The sequence below is a fragment of the Camelus ferus genome, chromosome 16 (assembly GCF_009834535.1).
Source record: "Camelus ferus isolate YT-003-E chromosome 16, BCGSAC_Cfer_1.0, whole genome shotgun sequence".
NCBI classification, from domain to species: Eukaryota; Metazoa; Chordata; class Mammalia; order Artiodactyla; family Camelidae; genus Camelus; species Camelus ferus.
This window is the reverse complement of record NC_045711.1, coordinates 14,240,834-14,267,976: the sequence shown is the minus strand read 5'-3', so window position 1 is coordinate 14,267,976 and position 27,143 is coordinate 14,240,834. Positions and strand designations below refer to the sequence as shown.

The 27,143-nt window shown below is 40.9% G+C and overlaps 2 protein-coding genes across 9 annotated transcripts in view; one reads left to right on the top strand and one right to left on the bottom strand.

Moving 5' to 3' along the window:
- ADPRM (ADP-ribose/CDP-alcohol diphosphatase, manganese dependent) overlaps positions 1–27,142 on the bottom strand; it is a 107,057-nt gene extending 79,915 nt beyond the window's left edge. Inside the window, exons 1-5 of one of the 6 annotated variants that reach the window (XM_032498809.1) lie at positions 27,037–27,091; positions 26,060–26,220; positions 20,341–20,953; positions 19,377–19,493; positions 8,275–16,433 (exon numbers count right to left, since the gene is read on the bottom strand). In XM_032498809.1, coding sequence (XP_032354700.1) covers positions 16,123–16,433; positions 19,377–19,493; positions 20,341–20,953; positions 26,060–26,062 — 1,044 coding nt within the window. In that variant the 5' untranslated portion in view covers positions 26,063–26,220; positions 27,037–27,091 and the 3' untranslated portion in view covers positions 8,275–16,122. Of the gene's footprint in view, positions 1–8,274; positions 16,434–19,376; positions 19,494–20,340; positions 20,954–25,787; positions 25,810–26,059; positions 26,221–27,032 lie in introns of those variants that run through there. The other 5 variants (XM_032498811.1, XM_032498810.1, XM_032498813.1 and 2 more) reach the window with 5 other exon arrangements.
- On the top strand, positions 597–12,339 carry TMEM220 (transmembrane protein 220). Of its 3 annotated transcripts, XM_032498815.1 has the most exons (7): positions 597–762; positions 1,395–1,424; positions 3,836–3,896; positions 5,915–6,038; positions 7,342–7,401; positions 9,001–9,050; positions 12,141–12,339. In XM_032498815.1, exons 1-7 carry the CDS (start codon positions 670–672, stop codon positions 12,200–12,202), a joined length of 480 nt encoding a protein of 159 aa, XP_032354706.1. In that variant the 5' UTR covers positions 597–669; the 3' UTR covers positions 12,203–12,339. The 3 variants fall into 3 exon arrangements, with proteins under 3 accessions (XP_032354706.1, XP_032354707.1, XP_014411933.2); XM_014556447.2 differs by lacking the exon at positions 9,001–9,050 and having other exon boundaries at positions 606–762; XM_032498816.1 differs by lacking the exons at positions 7,342–7,401; positions 9,001–9,050 and having other exon boundaries at positions 598–762.
- Position 27,143: the final 1 nt, after the last annotated feature.

The window sequence follows — 27,143 nt, the reverse complement described above, 5'->3', positions numbered from 1 at the left end:
AATATGTAAATACCTTTGATAATAAAAGCCCATGAAAATAAACGAGCCTGTCTACAGAAAAGCTGTGAGCTGTATGAGATGCTAATATAACTGCCGTCACTCTAAGAAATTACCATAATGCTTACAGGGCTTCCAAAGTTCCAGCGCTTTGTAAAGAAATGCATAAACACCAACCAGAAAGCTAGCGAGCGCGCGCACACGCACAGGCACGGCTTTATTTTCCTCTTATTTCCTTCCTCCTTCCCTCCCTCCCTTTAATTTTCTCTAATTTGTTTAAAATGTGAGGTCAGTTGTCTTAGTGAAAACAGGTATTGGAGTTGCGCCTCTGCGGGTTCAAACACGGCTTCCCGCCCCCACGGACGAGCTGTGCGATGCTGGGCGCGCCATCCCCGCGCTCCGGGACTCGCTCTCCCCGTCGTGCAGTGGGGATACGGACGCTTTCACCTCGCCACGTTTGGGGAGGGGGAGGGGGGTCCCACAGTCAGGACCCGTGTTTCCCTCCCGGCGTGAGCTGGCCAGCGGCCGCCGGATGGGCGAGGGCCTTCCGGGGGGCGGGGCGGGGCGGCGGCGGCGGGAGGAGGGACCGCGGCGTGAATCGGAGCCACCGGCGGACCCGCGCCCCGCCCGTCCCTTCCTGTCCCGTCCCGTCCGGTCCGCGCCGACCAAGCCATGGCGCCTGCGGCGGGGAGCTGGGCGCCGGGCCTGTGGCGCGCCTGCAACTGGCTCATGGGTGCCTTCTTCGCGCTGGCGGCCTACGTGCAGGTCAGCGCCCGGGCCGGGCGGCGGGAGTGGGGCCCCAGGCTCCCTCGGGCGTCGGGCTCCGAGCTCTGCCCCCAGGCGGAGGAGCGGTGTAGGCTAACCCGCCGGCGGGGTCGTAGGGCGGGCCACATAGGGCGAGGGCGGGAATTAGAGTTGATGCTTCCGGAACCCCCGCTCCGTCCCCAGCTGGGACACACGTGTGTTCACATGACCCCTTTTGCTCATATGCTGGAAGGAGCTTGTTCAGCGAGAGACGCTTCGCAGGGACCTGGACAGAAAGAGCCCTGGCACCTTCCTAAACAGGCAGCCTGGGGACGAGGCTGAGCATGGCTCTCCTTATTCCTTGAGACAGGAGGGCCCTTATAAAAGCACCCATTCCAGGTTTGGCTCACCCTTTTCGGAGTCCCCGTGCAGTTCTTTACGAATAAATGTGGCTGTGTGTTCGAACCATATGCTGGGCTCAGCCAGACGCCCCTTCTCCCATCACCGTCACTAAACTATGTCTTACTCCTGCTGGTACCCTCTGTGCCTGTTGCAGCGTCTGGCAGTAACAAGTGACCGAAATGAGTAAAGAGCAGACTGGATACTGGAAGGGAACAGAACAGCCTGTCTACTAATTCTGTTTTGCATTCCAGGTGAATGATCCAGATGCAGAACTGTGGATGGTGAGTATGAGCTGCCTGCTGACATCTGAAAGAACTGTGGAACTGCACGAAACAGTTTTATCTATCTGCTTACCTCCCTACTTTGTGTACTTAAAAACTTAGAAATCAAATCCTTTGTAAGCTCTCTTTCCTCCAATATTAGGAGAGGAAGGATCATACTGATAATGTAGTGTGTGTGAGAGAGAGAATTCAGAATTTTCCATAGACATGGGGGCCTTTCAGCAGTATTCCCTCGGAATAAATGAGTCAACCAAGGACACTTTTCTCAAGACAGACTAGACCTTTGAGGTCAAGTGAACCAATCCTCTTGAATTTCTACCCAGAAACTCCAACATTTGACCAGAAAATGGCAGGCTTAATGTCTGTGGTTCTGCTAATTCAGTAAGCTATATTCATAAAAAGTAACTGAAGTCCATAAGACCTACAGCATACATTGAACCAATGATGACTGAACCATTTAGAGGAGGAGGAGATTGTTTCACACATTTTCTAAAATACCTGGATTTTGTTTCTGTCAATACAGATACATGAGACTGTAACAATATCACCAATTAGATGATTTAGGCTTTGGAATAATGTTGACTGTGTACAGAGTAGCAACAAGTGAAAGCATTTGGAATTATATTGTGAAATTCTAGTCATTTTTTTTAGTGCAGTAGAACCACATTCTGATAGTCTTATTGTCCATATTCACAAGCCCCTACATCAAATCAAACTGCCTCTTCCTCAGCACTCTGGTCCATACCCGACGCTCTAAATGTTATTTCCCTGAAGACAGGTCTCAAATATCCACCTTAATGTTGAATTTTCAAATGACTGCTAGATCTCTTGGCCTGTACATCACACTGGCTCCTCAAATACGCACCAGGTCTTATCCAGCATCTTCCCCTCGGAAACCCCCTCCTGCTCTTGACTCACCATTTCCATTATCAGTAGATTCATTCTAACTAGCATCAGGTTATAAAAATACAGAGCACCTCACAAGAAGTCCAGAGGCAGCTGCTTCATGGTCAGCAGTGTCATCAAGGACCTGGGCTTTCTGACTTCCTTCTCTGCCAGTCCTCAATGTGTAGGTGATATAGCTTCTCATGTTTACAGAATAGCTGCTGCAGCTCCGAACATCTCATTCCCAGACAAGAGCACATCAAGTAGGAAGAAATAGTTTAAAGGTTTGCTTTGTTCATGTGTTTAAAATACACTGAAATAAGATTTTAGACTCCTTAATCTATTGTTCACAGATATCTGATATATTTAAATGCACATTTAAAAATCTCTGCCAAACATTTCTGATGGAAAGCACAATTAAATATTGTATGGTGTGTAAGTGTTTAACTTCTCTCTTTCTCTCTTTCTTTCTCTCCGTAAGTAGCTAAGTCATGTAGTTTTTTGCTAGGGGAAAACCACCCCTTACTGTTCTAAGTGTGGTCCTTGGACCAACAGCAGCAGTGTCCCCTGGGTGCTTGTTAAAAAAGCAGAATCTTGGGCCCTACCCCAGACCTCCGGAATCAGATCTGCATTTTAATAAGAACTCCAGGTAATTCACATACACGTTAAAGTACCAGGACAGTCCTTGCAAATGTTGATATGATACTGGCTGATATTCCCATCATCATTAGGGACAGGGTGGGAAAGAGGAACAGAGTCTGTAATCCAGATGCTTTCTCCCCCCAAGGTCAAGACAGCCATGTTTTCATAGTGACAGCAAATCACTTAAAATGTTCAGCTCTGACAACTTCCAAATAAACTAAAGGTTTCTAATTAAGCATCACAGCTGGTGTGGTTAAGCAGCTAAATTTCTGGGGAAGCCCTAAGGCTTCTTAACACCTCCTACTTGCCCCCTGCCCACGACACATAAGCAATCTTCCCAATTCCAAACCAACTTAGCAACAGTTTCCAAGATGAAGAGCCTGATCTTATTGGGCACACCTGAGCCACACATTTTTAGTAAACTTCCTGTGGTCCCACTCGTAGAGACGGAATGTTGGGCTGGATGGTCCATGGGGATGGACCCAGCAGGGCCATCTAGCTAATGAAGGCTGCTCCTGCCCTACTCTTCAAAGAGCATTTTTTGAAAAGTAGGGAAAGGCCATTTAGGCATGGATGTTGCTTGGGAGAGATTAGGAGGTAGTGTCTTGAGATCAAAACTCTGCTCAATGCCAGAGCTGAAGATGAGTTAAGTCTTTCCTGGAAGAGCCTACAGTCTAGGAGGAAGGCAGATAAAATTACAACCAGACACGCTAAGTACCAAAAAAAGCAAAGGTTACCACTTCCTCCACTGTTACTGAAACATAATAGGTAAATCAGGGAGTGTGGCAGCCACTGATGTCATTTCTCTTTACTTCCTAAATACCTCTGAACATCTTCTGCATTGGGCATGCTCATAACCCACGTAATCTCCTTTCTGCTAACAGGTTGTGTATACGATTCCTGCAGTGCTCACCCTGCTTGTTGGACTTAACCCTCTTGTCACAGGTATGAACCTTGGATTCTGAGTGGAGATACAGCAAATCAGATTTCCTTAGAATAATGAGAGTCTATCTGCCCAACTCCCAGGAGAAAAATGGAACACCCCATGCCTTTCTTCTCATTTCTGATAAAAGGCAGTGAATTCTAATCCAGATCATCCTCATCCATCTTCAGGAACACGTGATAAGGACTTGCCATACTGAGACAGTCTTCATAAACTTGGACCCCAGGGTCTCTCATGCTGACGTGGAACAGCAGTTATGCACTTTAGCCCATGAGAGAGAAGGGCTTCAGTCACCGCACTGATTTTTTAACCCACCAAGCTAATGAAGAATCAGCAATCAAACTGTTAACCTTGCGTCTCCATACTCAGTGGTGATCAACGTCTATGTATTTTCTCTATACAAATCCTCTCAATACCACTCCCATCAGTCATTTCCTGATTTTGAATTCATTCAGCACCTATGTATATGAACTGCTGCTTCTGTATAATAACTGTCCATAATGTCTGTAACAAACCTCTAGATTTTTCATTGATACATGTTGCTCTCTTTAATCTCCCTGTGTACTGTCACAGAAACTCCAACAATCTCTTGCATGTTTTTATTTATTTTTTTTAAATTATTTTTTTTCTTGCTTTTTTTGGGGGGGGTAATTAGGTTTCTTTCTTTCTTTTAGGGAGGTACTGGGGATTGAACTCATGACCTTGTGCATGCTAAGCATGCACTCTACCACTTGAGCTATACCTACCACCCCCCTTGCATGCTTTTATATGTTTCCTCCTCCTAGGTTGTAAGCCCCTGAAAAAGCAGGGTCATGTGTAACCCACCTTTGCCCAAGCCTAGCTTAAACATGGCCAGGAATATGGTGGGTACCCAGTGCTTGCTGAGTGACTGAATGGCTGTAAAACAGAGGCTTTATCATATATTTGTTTTGTAACCTGCTCCACAGACTCCTTACATATAAATCCCAGGTGAGTATACATATAAAAAATTCATTTAAAATAGCTTGTTTGTATTGTCCACAAGCCACCTACCTCAATTAGGGGCAAAATGTAGCTGCTTCACCTTTTATGGCCCTAAAAACTCAATAAACCTTGGTTGGACAGTTTTATTCCATGAAATAATGTCTTATAACTGAAAAAAAAACCCCAAACATTTTACATTGTTTACTAATATTCTCTTACTAATGGGGGCTCTTAGTCCTATAGGTTATTTTTCACTTTCTTTAAAACTGCTCCTCCTAGTGGGGCTTGAAAGCTCTCAGGGCTTTAAAACAAAGATAATGATTCCCACTTGGGTGAGGGAAACTCATGCCCTAGATGCATGGGCTCCTTGTACAGGCGCCTAGAACTCTGTTTACATGTTCAAGGTGTATCACTTAGGGCCCTGTTAGTTGCAAGCAAGGAAGAAACTCAATCAAGGGGCCTATAAGCTAAAAGGAGATATACTGGGATCCCTCACTTTTAAGGCTCGGGGTGGTGCTGGCTTCAGGCACTGGTGGCAGCTCAGAACTTAAACCATCTACTGCACTTCAGTCCTGGGCTCCACGCGGAACTCTGCTGCTCAGAGGTCACATCTTCACCACGCTAGTTCCAACAGAATCTAGAATCAGCTTCCCCAATAGCTCCACAAAAGCTCACAATGCAGCTGTTGGCCCTGATTCATCATCTGTTCATCCTGAGACAAATCACTGTCACCGAGGAGATAGAATACATTGATTGACGTCACTAAGGCCCACTTGTCTGGGATACATGGACTGGGAGTGTGGGATTGGTGGATTTCCAGAGAAAATAAGGGTAGTTGTCATAGGGATGGGAGATGCTGACAAATGAAATAACGGATGTCCTCTTAAGTTTAAAAATACTGTTTTAACCTCTATGATGTCCCTCAAAACAAAACCCCCACCCCAGCCTTTTCTGAATGCTTTATCTGAAGGCAGATTACGGCAAAGCAAATGCAAAGAGATCATTTTTCTCTGGGATGTGATTCCACGGTTAACAGCACCAGGATATCTATTTTTAGGTAACTTCATTTGGAAGAGTGTCTCTGCAATACACATATTCTTTTGTATCGTGTGGACTGTCGGCTTGGCATACAACCTCTCACTTCATACAAAACAGAGCATCTTACACGAGGAAGAAGGCAGGTGAGCAGTGACTTCTGCTCTTTGGAAGGGGTGGGGAAGGAGTGAGAAAATTTGTTCCTTTACAATAGCTCATCTGTGCATGATGATGATTTTATTCCCCCAATGACGCCATGAGGAGGAAGATATTATCTTCTTTATAAGCTGAAGAAGCTGAGGAAGCGATGGAGCCAGGATTCAAACCCTGCACTGCCTACCACACTCCATGATCACTACTGCACATCACATATAAACGTCAGGCAGTTGGACCTTGGCCCCCTTGTAATGAGCAAGGATAGCATACAGTAACACTCAGTCCAGTCTAATGAGGTAAAAACTCCATCAGCATTTGGATTCAGTCCCATTCAAGCCAAAATCTTATCTACAAGAGTGATCAGCCACCTCAGAGGTCAACCTCTGCCAGCCTTGCCCTTGTGTGTCTCATGTCCTCTCCTCCCTTTGTCACGACCACTGGCTCTTGTTTTATCACCTCTTCCCTTGCTTCTTCCTACCCATGACTCCCTGGCCTCATGAACAGCCCTGTTCCTTTCCTTTCTGTCCCACTGCTAACATCTGTCAACACTGAGATTCAGAGACCTGTAGGTTAAGCACCACTGGTGAGGTGCTCCTATGTTACAGGCTCTAATCCTTGGAAAACTAGATCAGGTTAGCTCAGATGATGGGAGTGGAGACTAAAGGGTCTGAATCCCCTCCACCAACCTGAAGCCCATCAGGTGTGGTGAAATCAAAGTGGGGTTCCCAGTGGTACTTGGCCAAGTATGATTGTTTTCTACTCTACGGAAAAGATATGTCTTTTTAAGACACATTTCTAGCAGCATATACCTACCCCAAGATCATTAGACTGACTCATATTCCAAGTCACTCCTCTCCATCAAGACCCAGCCTCCTGCAGTATCTACTTAAATTACTGACTTGAGCTCAACCTGCCTAACACTGAGCCCTCTAAAACAATGTAGGGTGCCTGGTCAAATCTGGGGTTCTCTTCTCAGTCATAGTATTCCTCCCCGTGACGTGAAGTAGGTGATTTATCGATGTTTTTGTTGCTTTTCTGTTCACCTGTAAGTTGAGGAGCAGCCATGAAGTTCATATCAGCCTCATAAGATATAATTTATGTTCATATAGGGCTTTATTAAAGTGTCTGAAAAAGTAATTTATGAGGCATGGCCAGATTGAAAATATTCTGTAGATGCCGTGTATCTTGGAGGAAGTCATCTGAAAATCAGCAGAAGCAAGTGTCAGGCAGAGAATGGAATGATGTGCAGTCCCTTGCAGCCAGTTCAAATATGAAATTTACGCTATTTCACAGGGAGCTGTTGGGGCTGGTGATTATCACAGCATGGATGAGCCTCTGCCAGACTGCATCAAAGTAAGTTTCCAACTTATCAGTTAAAATCAGATTGTGTTCAGGGTCGGTCAGATCAAGCAGGTGAGAATACTGACACACAAGTGTAAACAGAACTCTTTTCAAAGAAATCTTTCCTGTTACTAAGGCTTACAATAGGTGATTCAGTGTTTCATGATCACGCATACTTTTATGAATACCATAGTTTTCTGTGTGGCCCAGGGTAATCATAGGGAGTTGCCAGTCTAAAGGGTGTTCTTTAGGGAGCAGGAAAGTGATCTCAAAAGGAAGCTTGACGATTTAGGAAAGAGTGAACAGCCAACAAAATATAAAACTGTGGGGACATGTAAGTGACTGTTAACTTTATAAAACAATAATAGGTTTAAACATATAAAAATAAAAATACATGACAACTGTAGCATATACGTTGGAAGGGGATAAATGAAGCTCAAGTGTTCTAAGGTCCTTGAGTTATCTGGGAAGGGTAAAAGTACCAGTTTATATTAGACTTTGGTAAGTCAAGGATTCATGTGTGATCCTTACAGAGTAACCATTAAAAGGAAAGAAAATGAGTACAAGAAAGGAGAAGGGAAAAGGACATAGAACAGATGGGGAAAATAGGAAGATGTTAAGAAAAAGAATTAAATGCAAATAGATGAGAAATTACATTAAATGTAAATGTTCCAAATATTCCAATAAAGATTCAAAGATTTTTCAAAATGAATAAAAAGATTAAAAACCCAAGTAAATACCTGCTTACAAAAGGGAACCCTTAAATATACAGAAACAAAGACTGAAAGCCAAAAGACGGAGAAACCATACTATACAAACACCAACCAAACAAAAGCTGGTATAGATAAAGTAGACTTCAAGGTCAGCATTAGAGAAAAGGAGGACTTTTTTAGGTAATTAAAAAAATTATTGTTTTAATATTTTATTTTGAAATATTCAAACATATACAAAAGCAGAGAGACTAATATAATGAATCAGATGTACTCATCACCCAGCTTCAAGTTACCATTATATATCCAATCTCCCTTCATCTATCACTGTCCTCTCCACACTTAGATTACTTTGAAATAAACCCCAGAAGTATTGTTTTATATGTAAATATTTCAGTATGTATCTCTAAAAGATAAGCACTTAAAAAATAACCATCCTACCATCATCACACACAAAAAAATAAAACAACAGTAATTCTTCAGTATTAAGAGTTTTTCAGCCAGTGTTTACATTTCCACTGTTGTCTTATAAATGCTTGTTCCTCTGTGCTCTATATTTCATATAAATTGGTGGTAAGATCTAGAGGCTTGGCCAGATTCTGGTATTACCATCATCATCACTAAGCAAGACTACTTCATTGGTGGTGCTATGTACTTCCATCACAATGTACATAACACCTAGTAGCTACTTCTCTGTAATGTTAATATAAAATCTTTGATGATCATTGCCTAAATCCACTAAGTCATTTGAGTTGCAAAGTGGTGATACTCTAATTATATGATTCCTTGATTATTATCTAGAAAACTTCAATAAAGAGAAACTTCTACTTATTTGTTCTTCGACTATTCAGATAAAGATCGTAAGAGGAAAAGGAGTTGATTCTCTCCCTTCATTTGTCAGTTTTCAGAATAATGAGTTCTTCTTGCCGAGGCATCTTCCAAAAGTGACCAGTGAGTTTTGCTTATCTGCTGTTTTAATAGTACCATTATAAAGTCATAGGTTTCAACAAATTTGATGTTTTTCAGTTCATGGCAGCTATTGTCTTTACTGATGCTTAAACTGTCCCATCTTTGACCAGTAGCACTTATTCAGGCTGGCTCCAGAATTCTGTCTGATATGACCCTAGTAAACTTTGATTGATTCCTTGCTTTCTGGGATAACAAAATGTTCCAAGCTAAGGCTGTACATTTTATGGCCCAGACCTTGAATCAACCATTTTTCCTAAAGCCTTCATTACTTTTGGTAGGTAATGGTATTTAGAGGTCACATTCGGGGCACAAATGGTGCTCACTGCTATTGGGTTGGGTTCTTTTTAGTGAACAGAACTAAGAAATTCACATGTATGTGCATATGTATGTATATATGTGTGTATCATAAGTATATATGCACATAGGTATATATATTTGTATATGCCTATGTATTACATATACACTTAAAGATAAATATATATATTTAAAAAACATGTATATATATATTTAAGGATAAAATACCTTATGAGTTCATGTTAATCCTAGCAATTCAAATTTAGAAACACAAGTTTCAACCTTACCAGCAATCTTAAATCTGTATTTCCTTTTAATCATGTCAAAAAACTCTAGTCTCAGTGACCTCAGCATAACAACTCATTTGACCTATTCTACAATACAAACACAGTATCAGAATAACAAAAATATTACTGAAAACAGGTATTTTGTTTGTGTTGTTGTTAAGGAACATCTAAGAGATGTACATTAAAATTATTTGGAATTTGTTTACTCTGCTAATTCCACCAAGTGAATACACAGTTAAGTTCATTTATTTCATTTTACTTTCAATTTCTCAGGATATCTTTATTAATAATATAGTAATTTTGTTTTATAATTATGTAAAATGTCTACACAGTTCTAAAGTCAAATCTACAAAACAAAGTACATTCAAAGAACTCTAGCTTCTCTATCCTCCAGCCCTACGTCCTCCCTTTCTATGTAGGTGAAACTTTTTTTGAATTTCATGGTTTATCCTTCCATGGTTTCTTAACGGAGTGAATATATGCACTTACTATTATTCCTGCTTGTCTTAGATAAGCGGCAGCACATTAGTCACAACTGTATCCCTGATTTTCCCCTTACTACATCCTAGAGATCGTTCTGTGGTATATAAAGACTTTCCTTATTTCCTTATTTCACTGGTAGGTCCACAGCATATTCATCCAGTCCTCTACCATTCAGACTGTATCCAATCTTTTGCTATTAAAAATAGTGCCAACAGAGTGTATTGTCAAAATTTAAAATTTTTACTAATCAGATAGTTGAGAAATGGTAGTTTTCATTTGCATTTCTCTTATTAGGAGTAAAGGTGAGCATATTTTTCTATGATTGAGCCATTTTCATTTCTTTTTCTATAAATGTGGTTCACCTCTGAGAAAGCTTTAACCAATTTCTAAGATTGTTGGTCTTCTGTGTTTTTAGAAGCTCTTTACATGCTATGGCTATTAACCCTTTGTCTGTGATATTAGCTGAAAAATTTTTTTGCAGTTTCTTACTGTCCTTTTACTTTGCTTATGCAAAGTATACTTTGCCATGAAAAAAAAATTTCTTTAATGTAACCGAACTTATCAATCTTTTCCCTAGCTTTTGGATCTGGAGTCATAGTTAGAGGGGAAAAAAGAAATTACACAGCAGTCTCACTCATGACCACAGATGGAAAAACTCTAAACAAAACATTAGCAAACCAATTCCTGCAACATATGACCTAACTACCAAGACGGGTTTATTCTAGGAATAGTTAGTTTAACATTCAAAAACCAACCAATGTTTTATACCACATTAACAGAATAAGAGAAAATAAACTATTTTCTCAAGCTATACAGAAAGAGCACTTGATAAAATTCAACATCCATTCATGATAAAAGCTTGTAGAAAACAGATATACAAAGGAATTTACCCTGATAAACGATATCTACACCAAAGCATACTTAATGGTGAGCAGCTGAAAACCTTCCCTCTGAGATCAGGAATGAGATGAGGTTAGCCACTGTTGCCACTTCTACTCAATGCTGTTCTGGCTCTTGTCAGTATAGTAACGCAAGAAAAAGAAATACAAGGCCCAAGGATTGGAAAGGAATAAGTAAGTTTTCCTTATTCACGATGACATGATTGCATATGTAAAAATCAAAAAGAATCTAAAAAGTTATTCACATAAGCATGATTGTTGGATACCAGGTCAGTATACTAAAATCAACTACATTTTTATTAGCAAGTAACAGAAAACGAAAAAACAAAAAGTTAACCATTTACCATAACATCAAAAAATCAATTCCCTAGGAATAAATCTAGCAGAGATATGCAAAATCTCTACACACAAAACTAGAAGACATTCTGGGAAAAATTGAAGACCTAAATATTAAAGAACACCTAAATAATTATCCTATAGCAGTACAGGATAAACCCATACTGACAAAAGGATTCATAAACTAATGAAACATAAAGTCTAGAAACAGATCCTTACATACGTAGACCCTTGCTTTACGACAATGGTGGCACTTCAGGATAGCAAAGAAAGGCAATCTTTTCAATAAATAGTGCTGGGTCAACTCAGTATCCACAGGGGAAAAAGTGAGACCACCCCTACACCTTACAACTTTCATAAAAATCAATTCTAGGTGGATTATAGCTCTAATGTGAAAGCAAAACAAGAAAACTTTTTAGAGAAAATTTAGTATCTTTAAGACCGTGGGAAGGAAAAGTTTTCTTAAATAGGACACAAAAAGCATTGGGAAAAGATCCATTTTAACATTGCTTAATCAACGACTTCAGTTCCTCCAAAGACATTGTTAATAAGTGAGTGGGAAAAGTGCAACACACATAAAAAACAAGGATTTGCAGTAAGAACATACAAAGACCTACAAGTAAGAGTTAGATTTCAGTTTTTAAAAATTCAGGAAAAAGGGCTATACAAAAATGTAATGATGTGTTTTACCAAATGCAATCTTTATATTTGTTTCCAAAGTAATTAATAATTTTATTGGGTTTTTATGTATAATACTTTTTGTATCTTTGTAGGAACCCAGTTGGTGGAAGGATTCAGTTGGCTATTGCTGTGGCAGTTGCTCTCTTCCCACTGATCTCGTGGGTCTACATATACTTAAACAAGGAGATGCGGTCCTCCTGGCCAACTCACTGCAAGACAGTAATTTAAACACAGTGAAGAATCCTGTTCTTAAAATGAGTTTTCAATTTTTTATAAACATGGTTGTAACAAGCCAGTTTCCCTGGACTTTATTTCAGGTAATCTGAGTTAATACTAGAGATGATTTAAAAAAAAAATCCTAAGAACTTTTTAAGGCTGCCTACAACCCAGGACTGGATGGGACCAGTAAGAGAGACAGGCTATGACATCCTGCTGTGTCACAGTGCAGTGGGAAGGGCAGTAGAGCAAAAGTTAAGAAGTATGAATTGTAACTCAGCTTCATCACGATCCATGTGACTCTGGCAAATATATAAACCTCATGTAGATAATTCTTTATCTATAAAACATGATGGATATGAGACAGCTTACTTACACAGCTGCAAGGATTAAACTAGATGATATGAGACGCCTCTGAAGATATGAAGTGCTTACAAAGGGCTGCATGCAATAACATAGAGGGAAGCAGGGTTTGAGTAACACGACAGAAACAGCAGTGTTAAGAGAGGGCTGTACCCCGAAAGTAGGCTCATCATACTGAACTGGTACCCAGCCGTGAATTAAACGAGGACTCCAGGTGAACCAAATGAACAAGCATGTCTTGGAAAGAAAGAAAAGTTAGCTAGAATATAGGAATTTGGGGACAAAAAGAAGGAAATAGAAAATATTAATTACTTTGTAAATGAAAAAGACCAAAAGCTAGACACATATTTTGTAATGAATGTCAGAAGTAACCCTGGAGAGATTGTTCAGAGCTGTACAATCTGGTAGCCATCAGCCACTGCTGCATTAAGCACGTGAACCGTGCTTACTGAAGAAGTAGTTTTTACTTTCTTCCTTTTAATTTAAAAACATCAATTATTAGAAAACTTATGTGTGTCTGGAACACTTGTTTTAAGTCTGTTTGTAACATCTTGGATATGTGAATCTGCTTCTTCAAATGCAAATTTTATATCTAAATACAGACCAAGTATTTCCAATGAAAATTTAATGTCCAAATGGATGGATTATAAATATAAAATACATACTAGATTTTAAAGACTTAGTATAAAAAGAATGTAAAATATTTTTATATTGATTACACTTTGAAATAACATTTTAGATGTACTGGGGTAAATAAAATGTATTAAAATTAACTTTATCTGTTTCTATTTAGTTTTTAACATGTAACTGCAAAAATATTTCAAATTACTTATGAGGCTAACGTATTTCTGTTGGTCAGTGCTGTTTTAGAGTATCTGGATGGCAACTCTTTTACATATGCCAGCATCAAACTCCATAGTGAAGATAGTTTTGTGAGATTTAGGAAATATTCCACTCAAGAAGTATTAGTACCAACCATACATGAGAAGAGTGAAAATGAGTCTGGTAGTCTGTCTCTTTCTTTCTGTAGCCTTTAACATGATAGAGTATTCTCTCAGTAGTTGTTAAAGGAGGTATGTGTGTTTTTTGTTTTATACAGTGGCCACTGGACAGTCAGAAATTCTCAAGATTTGGATGAGGGTAAAGCGGAAAAAATCTAGTTGATATTTAAGCAATGAAAGTGAGATTTATTTTAAGGGTCAGTGAAATGCATATAAAGGATTTCAGTGTCCTGGTGTACGTTTAGCTTGCGTATTTGTGGTCTTTACACCTCCTTCAGCATAACTGTGAGTCAGACATGAAGACACAGACTCATCTGCAAAGTCAACACGGGAGCTAGACATCTTCCAAGCAATGATTGATTCTGTGCTTAAAAGACTGTACTGCAATTAAAAAAAAAAAAAGTAATGTTCAAGATATTCTCGCAGCCTATCTGCACCTCCCGTATCACACTGAATTCTGTAAATATACACAGTTCCTTTTTTATCGCCATCAGCACATCAAATGCACTAATTTGGTAATGTACCACCTTTCATAAAGAATATTACTGAAATTGCTTTCAAACTCTATTTTCCCATTGAATTTAAGTATTCACAGTAAGTTTAATAGTTCTATTGTGAAAACCTCTATCTTCCCAGGCCAGGAATCTTTTTCCTCCCCATTGTCACTCTTCCTCATCTGCCACTCATTATGCACTACCTGGACTGAAGCTCAAATTTCACCTTATATTTCCCAGCCCAGAAACCTGAGGGTTCCTCACTGTCTGACAAATTAAGTTCTGAGTTTGGACTTGTCATTCAAGGCTCTTCCTTTTTCTGCTTTATTTCTTACTGTTCCACCAGCACCGTTTGGTGAATCCTCATAGTTGTTACTTACAACTTCTAAACTCGCATATCCTATGATAGTGTGCTATTCTGTCTACTTGAAATGCACCTGCACACCTATTTAAACCATTTTCCTTCCTCTTCAAGACATCCCTAGTCCCTTCAAACAAAATTAAAGTCCTCCACCATGTACCTACAATTCTTTCCTCACACATTTTTATCTAGGGTTGATTCTCTCTCACTCATGTAAAGTCAGTGAATGCAGGGAGTGCATTATAGTCGCCTCTGTGGTGGGCTGAATAATGGTCCCCAAAGATATCCAAGTCCTAATCCTCAGAACCTATGAAGATATAGGGTGACCTTCATATATCATGATATGGACCTTCCAGGTGTGATTAAGGATCCTGAGATGGGGAGATTATCCCGTCTTATCTGGGTGGGCCCTCATGTAATCACAAGTTAAGGAAGGCAAAGGGGGATGTGACTACAAAGACAGAAGAGGAGAAAGGGATGTGACAACAAAGAAGAGATTTGAAAATGCTATATCGTTGGCTTTGCGGATGGAGGAAGGGGGCCATGAGCCAAAGAATGGAAGACGCAGCTCCAGAAGCTGGAAAAGGCAAGGAAACAGGTTCTCCCCTCCAGCCCCCTGAGAGAGCATAGCACTGACAGCACCTTGATCTCAGCCCAGTGAGAACGAACTGTGAGAGAACAAATATATGCTGTGTCAAGCTACCAAGTTTGTGGTAATTTGTTACAGCAGCCAGAGGAAGCTAATACACCTCTATACTCCACAGTGCCCTGCTACTCAGCAGGCACGCTCATGTTGACCAGTACTGGTTTTTTATGTCTTCCTGTTTTTTAGGCCCTGAATCAAACTCTTCCTACATTTGAACAGTCTCCACTCACCACTGAGTGTTTCTGCAAATAAGCCTTAGGACATATGACAGCTGAGTTAAACATGTCCCATTTGTCTTTAAAGGAAGTCATAAATTCATTTATCTACTAGTGTCATATAGCACCAACTGGGAGCCCAGAGGGAAAGCTAGCAGGCACCCAACTGTACTGGCACTTGGTCCTGTGTTGGTTGGAATCACAAGAGGTCTGCATGGGAGACCACACGTTCACATTTGTGAAGGGGCGGGGGGGGATTTGTTCACCTGTGAAGTAATTGGCGATATTTTTCATTTACAAAATAGGACTATAAACCTATAAAAGTAAAAATATGATGGGTACTCTGAGCAAAAAACATCCAAAGCTCATTCACACAGCTGGGTAAATGGAAAAGTTTACCTGAGCTTATTTTTTTATTATGTATATTAAGTTACATAACTAATACATTGAATGAATAAACTATTTGTAAAAAGTAAAAAAATCTCAGGTAAAGCTAAATACTGTCTATTTTGAGGACTATATCCCCCCCACCTCAGTCTCCCTGGTTTATTCATGCTACTTTCATTCATTTTCTTTCCAATTTTCAGCACAGGATATCCTATCTAAAAATGACATTTCAGAATATCTTATCAGCTAACACACACTGAAGCCAGTTATGGTTGTTTCTTATGCAAACAGAATACTAAACAATGAGACTGAGGATTCGGGGAGGGGAGTGGAACAAAACCACAAAGCTTAGTCATTCTCTTTCTATAAAAGTCAACAAAATAAAATCTGACTAAAAATGGAAAGCTTTCTCCTTCTTGTAATTCATAATTCTGTCTGGAACTCTGCCCTTCCCTTTCAACACCATTCTATCAGGATAGACATGAACTGTGCCAAAAGCCTGGCTGTCCGGAGCTGTTTCAATAACCCCTTCTATGTTGACGTGGTGCACACCAAAGGGATCCTCAGAGTAGCCACCATCATGCGTGTGACCGGCGAAGAAACACACCACACACTCGTGAGACCAAATGACTGCCAGGACGTCTCTGTAATTCCAGGCCAGGCACACACTGTCAGAGGCCGCGGGGTAAATGGGAAGATGGCCTGTTAGTTAAAGAGAAGAAGAGTTATGAGCCAATTAAGAAATAACTCTTTCACCAAAAAAAAAAAAGAAAGAAAGAAAGAAAAAGGGTAAAAAATAGTACTCAGGAAAAAGAAAATGTGTATTGCTACTCATTATGGACCGAGATCAGAAAGAATCCACACATACATGAAAAACTAGATAATCTACAGCCACGTGTCTGGAGCATAAAGAAGGATGAGACAGTTCACGTCCAAGGGGAGAGAGGACACTGTACAGGAAGAAACCCTGAGATCCACAGCCTACAGAGTCTCACGATGCACAAATGCCACGGGAGACTAAGAGCATCCTGCGCAGGGCGGTCTGCAGAGGCAGCCCGAGACCAGGCAGATGCTGCACTGGAATCTGGTCTTGCTGACTTCCCTCAGGGTAACAGTGTTACACACAAGGAAAGAGCCACTCCTAAGTAAAAGGACAGTTTAGGGATGGGCCAGCGAACTATATATCATTTATGTAGACAGTGTTTTATAAAGAACTGACTTATGCCACTTTAAACACCTCCATGAGATCAAGGCGGCCATAGCAATGTTGCAGACGTGAGAACTACGTTAAGGCCGGGAGCATTCACACTAGGTTCCACAGGGGATACGTGCAAGTGGAGCCGGGAGAATTTCAAATTCCTGATGACAAGACGCAGGTGACAAGACATCAGGCCACAGTTCCACTGTGAAGTACAGGTACGACAGCTCACTGGTCTTTCCTTCTTCCCATTAAATCACTGTCCTTTTTTCTGTCACTGTTTGTTTTTATTCTGAATATTTTTGCTCTGTTTAATATCTATTACTATATAATACAAGTAAAAAAAGGGGGATAACAGAGCACACGTATGCACACTCACACTCACATACACACTGACAACCACTCTTCAAGCTTTAAAAAGGGCTTGAATCATGAATCAAGTCCCTGTAGCATCCGACACAATTAGTCACTCCCTTCTTCTTGGAACACTTGGCTTCCAAGAACGTCACAACCCCCTTGTCTTCCCACAACCTCATTGCTTCTGATCCTCACTCTCCTTTGCGGCTTCCTCACTCCCCCAGTCCTAGCAGGAGGGCCAAATGCCTGGCACCTGGGCTTCAGTACTACTTCAGTATCGACAGCTTATGGCTTGGTGAGCTCTTAGTAATTTCCGTAGTTTTAAGTATCATCTGTATTCTTTTGACTTCCACATTTATATACCCAGCCCAGACTTCCGAATTTCAGACTCATATGTACGTACTGCTAACTCGACGTCTCTGCTGATGCAAATAAGCATCTGATATTTAACAGGCACCTGAAACTTCGTATTTTCAAAACTGAACTCCTGAACTCTTCACCCAAAATGCTAACTACTGCACTGCCCCGCGTCTCAGCGAACAGCAACTCTATGCTTCTAACTGCATGGCCAAAACTGGAGTAGGCCGAATACCTGAATTGCCAGAATGAAGGTGAAGAAGCAAACGGAAACAAAAGAACATATCTACTGGCCATCTTAAACTCTGCTAAGGAAAACCCGAGGCACTCAGTTGTTACAGGTGTATTCACCCGGTGTCTCAGCAAACAGCAAAAGGGAAGAGGTAAGAGGCTGCTAGTGCAGACAGGTGCAGGGACAGAGTGAAGGGAGACGGGAAGAACGCGGGGAAGGTGGAGGGGGGCCTGGGATACAGAACACGGACTCCAGTCCCAGTAGCTGTATGATTTGAGCTATGCAGTTTAATCTCTTTGAATTAAAATTAAAATGTCTGACTCTATGATCTATAGGTCCCTTTTAACTCCAGTATCCTTTAAAGTAACAGGTACATCCTGGCAGTGGGAACTAAAATGCCGAGATGAGAGAAGTATCCCATTTTTGAGACCACTTATTCTAGAGCCAAATAGTGTCACAAGATGCCTGTAACCCCTGAGGGCACCTTAAATTTTCCAACTTTGAATGACAGACATTTGATATTCCAATGGTAGTAGCAACATCCCCATTCCATCTCATGTCCTCACCACATCAGTGAAAGATTAATAAGGAAAAACTACATTTATAGAAATAAAATTTTACATACTCAACTATCTGACTAGCCTGTCATTTTCAAAGGGTTTTCATGTTCATAACTTGGTGCAACATGGAGAAAACTGCAGTCTGTATGTTCAACATTTGTCCAGTCTCGGAGCTCATAGAAACAGGAGCCGGAATGGAATCCAGTCCCTGTGACCCTCAGTCCCAGCCCGTCCATCATGCCACACCCATTTTAAACAAGAGAACTAATCTCAGCCCCTAAACCAAGCACAACAGCCATACTGCAAATCCAAACTCAGTTCTTCATGTGTGCATGTGTGAGTGTGTTTGTCAGCACACGCACACATCTGCACGTAAGTATATTCTGAGCAACTCCAGATTCCTGTAATATCTGAAGGCAGTATGTTTGTGAAAAATGATTCTAAACAAAAATAATAAATTTTATTTCGTTACAATCACATGGTGGACACAGTTGTAGACCTGCTGGATGGCTCACACACACTCACCTCCTGTAACATCAGTTTTTTTCCACCTGGGCAGCAGAGGCCTCTGCTTGGTGGCCACTGCACTCATAGGTAGGTCTCCTGAGGCTAGGATTTGGTCTGGGGCCTGGACGGCATTTTTCACTTAAATATTAGTACATAAATTGATCCCATTTGGGGAAATTCTACTTTGAAACGTAAAAGGCCAACTTACAGGCTCTAATATACGGCAAGATGTTTTTGTTACTTTATAATTCTTTCCTGAATCAAGCTTAAATGTTAATTTTATATTCAGATTGTTTTTCAATAAGAAATTTTAAACTAAGCATTCATTTTATAGAAAGGGGACACCACAGTATTAAATATTGGTAGTATGCTTTAAAACCTAACTAAACCTATTCTCTAAAATGCTAGTGTAACCAAATAATGTAAATACTTACTCACAATCACCACCTTTTCTTGGTTTCTGTCAGAGAATGTAAGAACTTCATTTAACCAGTTCAGCTGTTCTTGGCTGAATCCGCCATTAAACTGGACAAACTGGGGCTCAGAAAGTCCTGAAATGAATTCAGTATTTTAGACCCATCAAATGTCAGTTTTTCCCTCATTTGGGCATTCAAACTTAGCTACTCTGGGGACACATATATTTCTTTAGCAATATTTGGCAGCAATTGACTTAAAATAGGAGACCACAAGAATTTAGAGCAACATCAAGCACACTTTATCTTACTCCTAATCCTGACGCTCCTCTGCTACTTCCCTAGCCTTCCATTACGTTGAAAATAAAACAGACTGTTTACTATGTCCCCTGACTCACTACAAAATCACCTTTTACCCCATGGGCTCTTCTGTGTCCTTCAACAATGTCTCACTCTGCTTTGTGCCTCTGTATTTCCGTCTTGAATACTCTGCCCCACCCGCTCTTCTCAAGGATGACTATCACTTAGGTTTCAGCTTCAATGCTTTTCTCCTTACAGAAGCTCTTTCTGGCCACCTAACTAAAATGGTACCCTTAGTCCTCTTCTATAATATTATTATTATTACTTTATTTTCTTGGTGGCATTAATCACTTATTTGTTTCATTTATCATCTGTCCTGCCCACTTTCTTCTCATTTCCCCGACTCCATCCATAAAAAAAGTGGTAGTCAGTACTGCCTACAGCTCTGAAGAAGCTGCCCTAGAAAAAGCGCCCAGCCCAGAACAGGCACTCAGGTATCTGTTAGATAAAGGAATCTTGAACCAACTGCCACCAATCCATGTGCCATGAGGCTTGTGAGAAATTCTGACCCTGAACAACACGACAATATACTTTTACCTTAATTGTCCATCTTCCTGCTGAATAAAAGGTAGCTGAAGAATTTAAAGACAATGTATTAGATTCTCAGCTCAAAGGAATAATTCACCTTGAGGACTATTCAATTCCGTATTTGGATTGTGCTCCCTCAGTATCTTCAGACACTGCTGGAATTTTGGAGAAGACTGGTCCACACCCAACACACTCATGTCATAAGCATCAAGTAAAATGAACCGGAATTTAGGGAACGGCACAAAATGATAAGCGTAATAACTCTCTGAAGGCATAGTCTCAGGATGACGGGCAATCTGGTCTTCTAGAAACCTTGTGTTAAGTTTGGAGTTTGTTAAGTAGTCTCTGCTGAAGTTATAGAATTCATGATTTCCCCACGTGTGATGAACTGGGACTTTCAGCGTTTGGAATGTGTTCAGAACAAGTTCCAGTGACTTTTCTGATGCTTTATACTGTGCATTATATCCATCGATGATGTCTCCAAGCTGAAGTACACAACAGGGTGGGCTGCTTTCTTTATTCCAGTGTTCGATAGCACACTGTAAGTGAAGAAGACTGTGCCTGTAGTACCTCCGTCTGCTCCCCTGGAAATTATAGCCGTCTTCTAAATCAGCATACTGAATGTCTGCTATAACGCCAAAGGAGAAGAGTTCTGAACTCTCACTTAGCGGTCCAGGATCAGGCTTATCATCCATAACCTCCAAAGTTTTCTAAATAAAGTAAAAAAGATAACTAAGTTATAAACATCTTAATTTTCTAACTGGACTGGAGAAAATGGCTAAATGAATATTAAACTCAACAGTCAATCCACTAGGTAGCTTGGTATAGAGAAAAGTGTATGGACTTTAGAGTCTGATGGTCTTAGGTCCAAATTGCCAAGTCCTAAAAATGCTTCAATTTTCTCATCTGTGAAATAGATGATAACCTCTGTTCTCAGAAGAGCAACAATTTACAAAAGGGTAATTTATTGATGAACAGCCCTTCTAATTTTAGTAAAGTCAAATACAAGTCTGATGTAATTTATAATTTTTAATAAATATACACCAGTTTTAAACACACACACACACATATGCACATCTTCCACAAACACCAAAATAATTCTATCAAAAGTTCAACATTTTGCAGGGGGTGGGCTGGAACTGAATATTACATGCATCTACTCTACTTTATACATCAGTTCCTGCTATGGGTATATTGTGTCGGGCTGGATCTTTTCTCTTTGCTGATGGGTAGGTCACCTGAAATAATTTTCTCATATTTTATATCTGAAATGACAGTGAGAGGCAAAAAATATACCATTTTACAATTTTAAACAAACAAAAAGTCCAACACAAAAACTATGATGTTGAGGTGACTATTTTCATTTCTGTGAGTAGTGGTTCCTGGTTCTTTAACAGGTGGATTCAAATTTGAATCAGCTCTTTAAATACCAAATATACACTCCCCTTCTCTGTAACCCAAACAGGAAATATGTAGTCTTTTTCCCTTATACAGGATCTCTGCCCTGCCTCAGTGGCCGACAAGTAAGTACACACAATTTAGACTTGAAAAAGCTATTATTTTATTAGATTGTTAACAATCTAAATTTATAATCATTTGTAATCTCTTAAAAGAGCCAAGAACATTAAAGACTAAAGTCAAAATCAAAGGCCAAGATCCTAATTTATCAACCATTCATGTTAGAAAGGCTACAGTAATAAACTGTGCAGTGGTGTCTAGGTTTATTAAAACCTAGTTGTTTTTAAAAATTCATTTGGAATTTCTGAAATTACTTTCGACTCCTGTTCTCCAGTCGTGTGCCCAGTATTCCTACTGAGTTCATGTTAACCCTCTACGGACACGTGAAATCCCGCCACGGTGTGCGTATCAGAGGTGGAGGGGACAATTCTACGACTGGCCCTTAGGGCCAGACTTTGACATTTTTTGTGAATTAGGGGCCTCTTTTCACTCTAAAACTGTTGTCATTAATGACACACTTTCTATCTGATCTACCCAGTTATAAACTTAATTTCTCCCTTAATCTGGTTGGGTATAATTAGCCCTAAATAAACAGGTAAAAAAGCACCAGAAAAAGATGGAAATGCTGAAAAATGGCTTAGTATTCTTATACTGTTTTCCCCCCCAATTTGTTCATTTCTTCCTGCAGTCCCCACCTGAAAACCCCACTAAATACCAAGTCAGTTATTATGTATGAGGGTTAGCATAGATGAGATTATCTGATTTGAATGGTGAACTGAGATACAACTACATAAATACAAAACTCATCTAAGCTGAAAATCTCTCGTCTTACTAGGTTTCAATATTTGGAATTTCAAGTTTAAGTAAGGAGAATCAAACCAGAAGATAATTTCGCAAGTGTCTCACTGGAACACTATTACCAATGCTTAAGAGAAAACAGCTTCTGGGAACGGCTTTTATCCCCTGCCAGATAAGCTTGTTTTTCTCTCTAAACTCGGAGACTTTATACTGAAAGTATGTACTGTGGATCCCCTAGAGGGCATTTAGTCCCAATTAATTTGATCTTGTCCAGGAGACAGCTGTCATTCACTTCCTGTTCTGGTAACAGCACTCCAAGTCTCCCAATTCCTCACTCTCAGTTTGTGTGGTTTGACCTCAACCCCCAGCGCTGGCCTATAAAAGCCCAGTTTCCCTCGGGTCAGTTCGAGGTCAATAAGCGTCAGCTCTGGGACTTTTGTGGGAACTACTAGCAAAACTACAGGAACAACTCCTGCTAAACAGATAACTGTGTAGAGGTGCCGGGGGAAAAGTTAACTGAAAGAAACCCAACCCAGAAGAAACGAATATGCATGATGGAAGGAAACCAAGTCCTGGAAACATTAGGTGAAAACCTGGAATCGCCTGTCCCTGCCAGAACTTGTTCACTTAGTTCTGTAAGACAATAAAATCTCCTTTGAGTAAAGCCAAACTGAATCGGCTTTAAGATTTCTGTCACATGATTCCCAAAGCCCTGTCAGATAAACCTTCTGCTGAAACAGTTTAATTTAGGAAAACTCCAGGACATATGAAGATTTGCCAACTTTTTTTTAAAGTTAGGCAATGTGCAGGGGCCACATGCTTCAAAGCAGTAACGTGTTCCAGAGTAGGAAAGAGATCCAAAATGCTCAATACATATAGCTTTTAAAGATAAGGTCAAGAATACAAAGTATGCAATTTTATTAAACAAAGAAATTATTTTGAAAAAACAGGGACATATTTATACTGTGATCTGTTAAAGGAAAGATAAAAGGCATGGGAGGAGAACAAGGCCATGTTCAAGGAAAGATAATTGGGATCAGGAATGAGTGAGTCAGGGCAAAAAGAACCAAGTGGGCAGGGAACCGACTCTCCTGACTAGTTCAGAGTCCTTTATGATACAGGGAAATGCCAGAGAGACTGACTGTGGTGGACAGAGAGATCAAAAACTCAAAGACACCTCCAATGGCAAGATTAGAACAAGCATTCCAATGCCACAGAACTTTTTCAAAATACTCCCCATCCTTCACCAAGTACACACAAGAAAGGAGATGAGTACAGGATAACTGTTGAAGCTCCTAATGGGTACATGAGGTCTATTATCTCTACTTCAAAGCATGTTTTTAAATGTCTATAATATAAAGTTTTTAAAAAGCATTCTGAAGTTTAGGGAAAATAAAGTCTAGAAGAATTAGAAGACCTAACGAAACAATCTGCTTTTGAAAAGAAAGCAAAATAGCAATTTTGAGAGAGTTTCGCCTGCACTACTTACAGATGCTAAGTTAGCCTAAGTCTCAGTGCAGAGGTATTATGATGAACTGCTGAAAGCTGTGAAACTAAAGGCCTGGAACTGATTGGAGTCCCAGTTTTTTCTAGAGCAAAACAACCCCCATCGCTTGTGAGATTTGACTGAGTTATAACACAGTGATCTACTTTGCATATCATAAAGCACTATATGCATGTTAAGAAAATTATTTTTAATTATATATCTGAAAATATATCTGCCTGTTGAACCTCAAGATGAACAAAACTACCATAATTTTTATAGACCAGGAAAATGTGGAAAACTTTACAAGACTTCCTCAAAAAATTCCTACAAAAGGTCATGGTGCAGGATAAACCGACAGCATTCTGTGAAAACCACATTAGGCATTAATGATTTTCAAGAAGGGAAAGAAGTACCCAGAGATGCTTACTTGCAGAAAACTTGCTACAAGATGATACAATAACACTTCTATAATAATTAAGACTGGCAGAAGGCTGAAGGTTCTTGTAGTAAGCCCTTAAGAATCTATGACGAACTTGTGAAGACAGACAGTCCTTCACACTACTGTCAAAGGAAAAAACTGTGACAGTCTAGACATTAGTAAGGAGAGACTTTGTTAAGAGGAACTATTGTAATAAATGCTCAAAACCTGAGACAAAAGTATCTCAGGGAAGGGATTGGTGAGCCAAGTTTTTATACACTGACCCCAAGGGACAGGTGGCTGTGGAAAGAGGAAGGGGCAGCCTTGAAACTCACTTGTACTAAATACTGTAGTAACAGGAAGGGTGAGGCAGGAAATATTTGGGGATAGGCACACTGTTGGGGGAAAGGGCCGGGAAGGTCCCACAAAGTCAGACCGAGCTGTCCTAGTCAAAACAGCCTAAAGTTATGTCAAGAACAAAATCTGATCAGCCTTGTCACTACTGATAGAACATCAGATATTATCTAAATTGGAAAATCAAAACAAAACTCGGGTGACCTTAGCGGTTTAAGAGTAGTAATAAAAGTGTGCCAACCCCAAAACAATGCAGGAGACTACAAATAAAGAGTTTATTTGGGATCTTAAGAACTGCATTCGGGAGAGACAGACTCAGGTAAAACTGAGTGTTCTGGGGAAGAGAAAGAGTCAGGGGCTCTTAAATACAAAAAGCCAGAGTTGCCTAGTGGGAACTGACTCTGATGTGAGTCAGGAAGTATCTCTCCTTAAAGAATCACGAATTATTCTAAGATAGGGGTCCAAGAAGTATCGAGTTTCTGGCACATTTCTGGAGAACTTCATTAGGACAGTAAGTGGTCAAAAGCTCAGATTCCATCCAGGCTGAGACGTGCATCCTGCGTAAGTCACACGTCTTCAAGGGCCTCCCAGCCCCATTTCAGAGCTCTCTTAGCAATGCCAACACCATTCTGATTTTCCTTTCATAAGTGATAGGTTTACACCAGTGTTTTAGGTATCCTTTAACACTAAAGTTTTATGGGTCTATGATGTCAGGCTCAGATGTGCTGTTAGCAATTCATCCAATGTCTAGTTATAAAATACCTACTTTCAGTAAGGAACTGTTTTAGATGATAGTATTTTATTTAATATTATAAATTTAATATGAAAGAGCTGTATAAAAGTGCTCTGGTAAATAAAGGGTCAACCTATTTAAAGAAAAAAATCACTCTGGGAAATAAAACTTAACAGACCTGAAAACAACACTGAATTCAGTTTTAATTTTGTATGATGTGTGTCTGATCGGTTAACCTACAACTGAGCAATGATGAGTGATAATTTTATATGTTCACTGCCTGACTAAGCAACTTACTTTTGTGTCTTTTTTGTCCATTTAAGGAATAACTTCCCCCTGGGGAAACAAATGCACAGAAATAAGAGGGTACAAAAAAATCTTAACCATAGAAACTTCGTTTGATTAAAAACGATTCCAAATGCCGAGCGAGCATTTACTTTGAGCAGATATTCCAGAGAATTCCAACTCAATCAGGGCATCAAGAAACATGGGTAGTGACAGACTACAACCTTACTGCGTTAGAAAGCAGAGCAGCACACTGGCTAATTCTGCCAGTTCACAGAAAATACCATGTTCCAGCGCCACCATCACGGGGCACCAGTTGCTTCTGCCTGTCGGAGCACGCAGGAGTGGGATCCGAAGTTAAGGAAGAGCATCAGAAGGCGATTTTTTTTTCCTTTTTCTGTATTTTGCAACTCCACCAAGGAGGCAGGGAGGGAAAAGGCTAAGACTGCAGATGTTGAGACAGAAACAAGGCAAGACAGTATGAACACGAGTTAAACTTTCACAAGGAATGAAAAATAAACCGACGAATGTTCTCTGCCTCGTTAATAGAGAGGGCTTCTATAAATACAGGCATATATAGCTCATGCAGTTTACCCAAACAAGATAAGCAGCCCCGGACAGAGAACCCATCAGCAAACTTTCAACCACCAAACTGAAGGGGTCAGGGGCGTTGGGGGGCGGGGGGCATTTTAAGGAACTGGGGCCCAGGGACAGCAAGTGAAGGCTTGGGACATGACGGAGCAGAGACACTACTTCGTACAGCGTTGTTTATAATTATGTTCCTTATAACCTGGGAATTAACTGGAAGTTCAGGCAGTTCAGTCATACAAGCCCTTGTCACCCTAACACTCAGATCCTGGTCAGAAATGTTTTTATAAGTCAAACATTTCAAGCGCGAGGGGTCTGCTTCTTCGTTAGGGGTGAAGAGCGGTCAACGACCCAGCAACGCCCCTTGGCCGACCTCCAGCCTGGCCTGGCCGAGGGCGCCTGAGAAGGTGGGAACGCGGGCTGCCGCGTCCCGCCCGTCTCCAGGCGCTCTCTTCTGAGGCGGGGGGAGCCCTGTGGGGAAGGAGCGGCTGCAGTCGCCGAAGCCCTGGGCCCCCCGAGCGGCGCTCAGGCCCGCCGGGCCCAGGCCCCGCCACTCAGCCCGGCCCCGGAGGCTACCTCCTCCTGCGAGCCCTGCTGCCCACTCTGCCGCCCGCCCGCGCAGCTCCCGCCCAGCCCGGGCCGGGCCCGCCTCCCGCCGCGAGGACCCACCTACCGCGCGCCAGCTCCTCGGCGAACGGCTCTTGACTACCGGCTAGGGTACCGCGTCACCAAGGAGCGGAGCGGAAAGAACGGCTCTCCCTCACTTCCGGAGGAAGCGGA